This window comes from Spermophilus citellus (genome assembly GCF_964194105.1).
Source record: "Spermophilus citellus genome assembly, chromosome: 3".
Lineage (NCBI taxonomy): Eukaryota > Metazoa > Chordata > Mammalia > Rodentia > Sciuridae > Spermophilus > Spermophilus citellus.
Window position 1 is genome coordinate 433914 of NC_138184.1, and position 5638 is coordinate 439551.

A 5638-nucleotide genomic window follows, 5' to 3' on the forward strand; every position below is an offset into this window, starting at 1 on the left:
AACCAGCGCCCGCCCCGCGCTGCAAGTCGGCGCCTAGCTCTCTGTTCGCCATGCGTCCCGGGGCGCAGGGGCCGCTGTGGCCACTGCCCTGGGGGGCCCTGGCCTGGGCCGTGGGCTTCGTGGGCTACGTGGGCTCGGGGGACCCCGCGCCCGGTGAGTGGGGCGGCCGGAAGGGGCGGGCGGGGCGGCCACCCACGTGGGCCTGCGGAATGCGGCTGCGATGCTGGGGCGCGGCAGCTGGGCCAGGGGTGTCCAACAGCAGGCTGGCGCCCGGTTCCCCAGGCCACAGGTCTGAAGAGGGCAATCCCAGGGCCAGCAGAGCTGAGATTGGCCAGCACACCCACTGCCATTTATTGAGCACTCAGTGTCTACCTCTGTATCCCCGAATCCTCAGAACAGCCAGTGTGTGGGTGCTCTTACCACCCCCGTTTTCCAGATGGGGAAACTGAGGCTCAGGGTCACAAAGCCTTAAGTGGCCAAGCCAGGATGGGAAGTGAATCATCAGGGTGGGTCCAGATGCCGGAGAGAGGCAACTGGGTGGCCTGGCCACCAGTACCCAGAACTCCAGCTGGGTGGCAGATCTTCCCCAGATGGGGTGGGTCTTTGGACCCTCATACCTGCAACTGGCTGGGAGGGCTGGGCCACGACACCCTCACTCCTGGACTCCGTTTCCCCTTTTGTAAGAGGGGGGTTGAGGTGCTGGGCTCTGGTGTGTCTGGAAGCCACAGACAGTTCTGGGATGGGGGCTGCAGCCTCTGGAGCCCCTGTTTCAGGGCGGGGAAGCAGTGGCCTTCTGCCTCCCACCCTGCCACCCACCCGCAGCCTCACCCCAGCCTGGTGGAGGGGAGAGCAAGCCCCCTCCCCGAAGGCCTGGTCCCCTGGGGAGCCGGTGAGCTCATGCCGGGAGAATGTTCCTAAGTTGGAGTGAGTAAGAGGCGGGCCAGGCGAGGGGGGGCTGCCAAGCCAGGGGCTCTGTGCCCTCGGGCGCTGTCTAGACAGAGGGCAGAGGCGGGAGAAGGGCTGCAGGCCCACTCACCCTGACTTGTCCAGTGCCTGGCATTTGACTGGTTGGGCGGGAGGCCAGTTCCCAGCCTTCGGGAGGAGAGTCAGGGCTGGTGGTACAGAAGTGGGGGTGGGGCTCAGAAAGGAGGGACCCCCAAAGGGGCCAAGCCTGGGTGTGCATCCAGGTGCTCTCTGCACTCCGGAGCCGTGGAGCATGGCAGTGTGTGTCCCAGTGGTGGGGCAGAGGCTGGCTGTCAGGAGTGCCTGCAGGCAGTGTCCCCTCTCCCACAGGGGGTGTCTGCTGGCTCCAGCAGGGCCAGGAGGCCACCTGCAGCCTGGTGCTGAGGACTGACGTGAGCCAGGCCGAGTGCTGCGCTTCTGGCAGCATCGACACTGCTTGGTCCAACTTCACCCACCCAGGGAACAAGATCAGCCTCCTGGGATTCCTCGGCCTCGTCCACTGTCTGCCCTGCAGAGGTGAGCCCCCAGCAATGCTAGGGCCAGGGGCAGGGCACTGCGGCTCAGCCCAGAAGCAGCAAGAAGAGCCACCATGGTTGACAGGGGGATGTCAGGAGCAAGCTTCCGGTCACTGGAGTATGCAGGCCTGAGGGGTGGGGTGTGCCCAGGAGATTCCCAGCTTCATCCCAGGGCCTTCAGTTTGAATGGCTCTGCCACCCACCCCCCAAATGGCAGAGGCCACTTGGCTCACACCTAGCTCCCGGAAAGCAGGTTCCCAGAGCCCACACAGGGCCCTTAATGCCACCGATCATGCATGTTCAATAGGCTTGTACCTCTGGACCTTGCTCTAAGAAATCTTGCCCCCCACATCACATCATGAGCAGAATGAAAGAGTCCAGAGTCCTCTGCCTTGGAGGATGGGCTGGTTGGAGGACCTTCCTAGTCCCCAGTGGTCAGGCTGAAGTTGCAGGAGCCCAGAGAGGGTGCCAGGGCAGGATGTGAAGAAGTGTGCGTCAGAGCTGGGTTCTGCAGCATGAGGAGGAGTCCGCTGGGCAGAGCCACGTGGGGTAGTGCAACCACAGAGCCCATGGTCCAGAGTCAGCCAGGGAGCTGGGAGGAGGGGGGCACAGGGCTGCAGACCTGAAGACCAAGCCGGGGAGCTCAGACTGGGGGCCTCAGAAGTGATCAATCCCAGATCAGCCTGGCTGGGTGGTCCTGAACTCATTGCCACACGGAGCTCTCCAGACTCCCCGCCTCTGGCTTCTGGAGAACAGACTTCAGAAAGTGCCTGACCTGGGCATGAAATGGCCCAGAACTCTGTCCCCACAACCTCATCTGGCCCTGGGATGGGAACCTGGCCCCTTTCCCTTTCCCTTCTGAAGCCACTGGAGTGGTTCCAGATGTGCATGTGGGCGGGGTGGGAGGTGCCCAGAGGGGACTCTGACCATTGTCCTGGGCAAAATGGCTCACCCTGTAAGGTGGGATCCCCATCCCCTTTATGCATAGGGAAACTGAGGCCGGAATCGTCAGAGTTCAGGATCCAGGCACCCAAGCAACAGAAAGGGGCAGGCAGGTGTGCATTACAGGTCCGGGCTCCTGTCCGCCTGCCCCCCACAGCTTGACCAGGCCTCAGGGAGGATGATACAAACATCAAAAGGGGGGCGGTGGGGGCCCCAGCAAGAGGCTTACCCTAGCCAGACCTGAGAAATGGGGCTGCAGGAGTGAGCCCCAGTTTCAGGAGGTTGTGAGAGGCCCCTTCCCCACGAAATGTTCTTTGGGCTGGGGCGGGATCACACCTGCCCTCACTGACACCTCCTGGAGAGGTCCTGGCCACAGAAGGAACAGACCTGCGAGTGCCCTCCGATCCGTGCCAGGCCCCGGGTGGAGGCCCTTCCAGGGCTGATGCAGCTGCCCGGCAGGCCTTCCCCGAAAGGCGCGGAAAGCGGGGAACAGACGTCGGCCTCGCTGCGGAGGGAAGTGGAGCTCGGCCACTGGACCCCAGATTCTTGGCAGAGACCCCCGCCCGCCCACGTGGAGCCAAGCTCCTCACCAAGTCTCCGCCCAGGCGCAGAACAAACCCTGTCCCCCAGTAGGTCCACGCGCAGACTCCACGCCGGGCGGGCGCGTCCCGGGGCTCCCAACCAGGATCGGGACCCGCCGCGGCCCTAGGCCCTGCCGCGGCCCTTCAGCAGCGTGGATGAGGGACCTGAGGACCCTTCCGGGGGGCGCCCAGACCCAAGAGCTCGTGTCCTTTCCCGCAGATTCGTGCGACGGCGTGGAGTGTGGCCCCGGCAAGGCGTGCCGCATGCTGGGGGGCCGCCCGCGCTGCGAGTGCGCACCAGACTGCGCTGGTCTCCCCGCGCGCCTGCAAGTTTGCGGCTCGGACGGCGCCACCTACCGCGACGAGTGCGAGCTGCGCGCCGCGCGCTGCCGAGGCCACCCGGACCTGCGCGTCATGTACCCCGGCCGCTGCCAAAGTATGCGGGGCGGGGCGGGGCGGGGCGGGGCGGGGCGGGGCGGGGCCTGGGGAGGGCGGGGCCTCGCGGTCCTGCGGTGGAGTACTGGGGCGCTGCCGCACCACACCGGGATGGGGCAGGGTCTCCGCTAGTGCGGGTCTCGGGAATTGAATCAAGAAGCAGTGCGGCTCCCGCGCGCTGCCAGGGGGGGAGGGGTTGAAGACGGAACCAGAAACTGGGACCTGCGGGTGGAGCCAGAACTTGGTGGCTGAGGGGGCGGGGTTCGGGAAGAGCGGCGGCTCCGGTTATAGCCAGAGGGCGGAGCTTACGGGAGTCGGGCGAGAGGGGGCGGAACCAGATGTTGGTACCCGGAGAGCGGGGCTTGCGGGCAGAGAGGGGTAGAGCTTGATGCTGGTACAGAAGGGGCGGCCTGTGGGTGAGGCGAGAGGGGCAGAGCTTGGTCCTGGATGCAGTCTCACAGGTTTCCTGGGGGTAGCCCCCCGGTATAGTCCCAGGGCACACTCGCGTGGAGAGCCGTGCGCCCTCAGGGGCCAGGCCGGGCGTACCGAGAGGTCAAGGCTGTGGGCCCATCAGGCGATTCTCGGAGCTGTGACGCCCCTGACCCTCCCTCGCGTCTGGCCTGCAGAGTCCTGCGTGCACGTGGTGTGCCCACGGCCCCAGTCGTGCGTGGTAGACCAGACCGGCAGTGCGCACTGCGTGATGTGTCGATCCGCGCCCTGCCCGGCGCCTACCATTCCCGGCCAAGAGCTTTGCGGCAACAACAACGTCACCTATATCTCCTCGTGCCACCTGCGCCAGGCCACGTGTTTCCTGGGTCGCTCCATCGGCGTTCGCCACCCTGGAAGCTGCGCAGGTGAGGCGGGGCCAGTTGGGAATGCCAACCTCCGCGCTGGCAGCGCTCAAGCTCTGCTCCTCCCTGCCCTGCAGGCGCTCGCGAGGAGCAGTCGGAGATCGAGTCCGAGGAGGAGAACTTCGTGTGAGCTGCAGCAGCACCGCCTGGCGTTCGAGGCCGTCCCTCTTTTATTTATTGTCACAGCAGCAGAATCTAATTTATGTCCCGCGGACTACTGAACCTGAGTGGGGATTTCTTGGGGATCCCAGAGCGCGCTGAAGATGTCTTGGAAGGGCGGAGGGAAGGAGACCTCCCAAAGGGCCAGTGGATGTGGCTGCCCTGGAGACGCAGCATCAGGTTAGGGGACCTCCTGGGGAAGCCCAGCCCCTATCCTAGGTACCTGCCCAGAGGATCCCGTTTCTGCTTCTTTGGAGATGCCTGTCAGTTACACCGCCAGCGCGCTGGCGGCCCCTGCTAATGGTTTGTGAGAAGCTCCACGGCCCTCCCCTCCCCAGGACAGAGGTGAGGAGGCTGGCCTCAAAGCACCGCGCTGGGGCCCAGGGCAGGTGCCCATACCAGATAAGCAAAAGGCCAAGGAAGTGGCATGGTGGCCTTCCGGCCCAAGAACTACAGGTTCCTGCCTCCCCACTACCTCTGCCTCCCAGTACTTCCCGTGAGGGCCCTACGAAATGCTCCCATGTTGCCTGAGCAGGGTCCCATCCATGCCTCCTGTCTCGGGCACATCTGCCCAGCACCTCCCAGAGGTTCAACTGGTGAGATTCCATGGCCTCAGATGTGAGGCAGCCAGCATTCACCCAGAACTGTGTCCTGTGTCCTGCAATGTGCTGTCCACTTAGGGATGACCAGACGGGGACCACGAGCCCCAGCTTACCCCAAGAGTGGGGACCAAGACTGACCTGGGCAGCGCTGGGTTCCTGCTGCCCAGTGGCAGGCCTTGGCCAGGGCTTTAGACCCAGTTCCCCGCTAGCCTCTAGCCACCTGTCAGCTGGGCTGGGGGTGGCCACACCAGCTAGTTCTGGAGCCAGTCCCTGAGGCTGTTATTACCCTCCACTCAGACTGTGTTGGAGACCAGAGGCAAACCAGTGGGCACAGAGCCCAGCTCCCTGGTCCAGGGCAAGGTGGATAGTGAGGCCCTGCCCATCTTTCTCCAGCCCAGAGAGCTGTGCTGCAAATTCCAGTGAGCATCCTGAGCCAGGGGTCCACTGAGCCCACAGGGCAGCCTTCTCCACCCTGGGTTCTGCCTCACCCAAGAAATAAAGACTGAAAAGGCTACTGGGGTGTCCAGGCCTGCCTTTGCCTCCTCTCTCTGGGTCTTGTGCTGCCCCGCAGCTAGGGGGTGACTAGTGGA

The 5638-nt window shown here is 64.6% G+C and overlaps 1 protein-coding gene across 1 annotated transcript; it reads left to right on the forward strand.

Moving 5' to 3' along the window:
• FSTL3 (follistatin like 3) lies at window positions 1-5441 on the forward strand. The gene is made up of 5 exons (XM_081285493.1): window positions 1-153; window positions 1294-1479; window positions 3222-3437; window positions 4063-4290; window positions 4365-5441. Exons 1-5 carry the CDS (start codon window positions 51-53, stop codon window positions 4415-4417), a joined length of 786 nt encoding a protein of 261 aa, XP_081141619.1. The 5' UTR covers window positions 1-50; the 3' UTR covers window positions 4418-5441.
• Window positions 5442-5638: the final 197 nt, after the last annotated feature.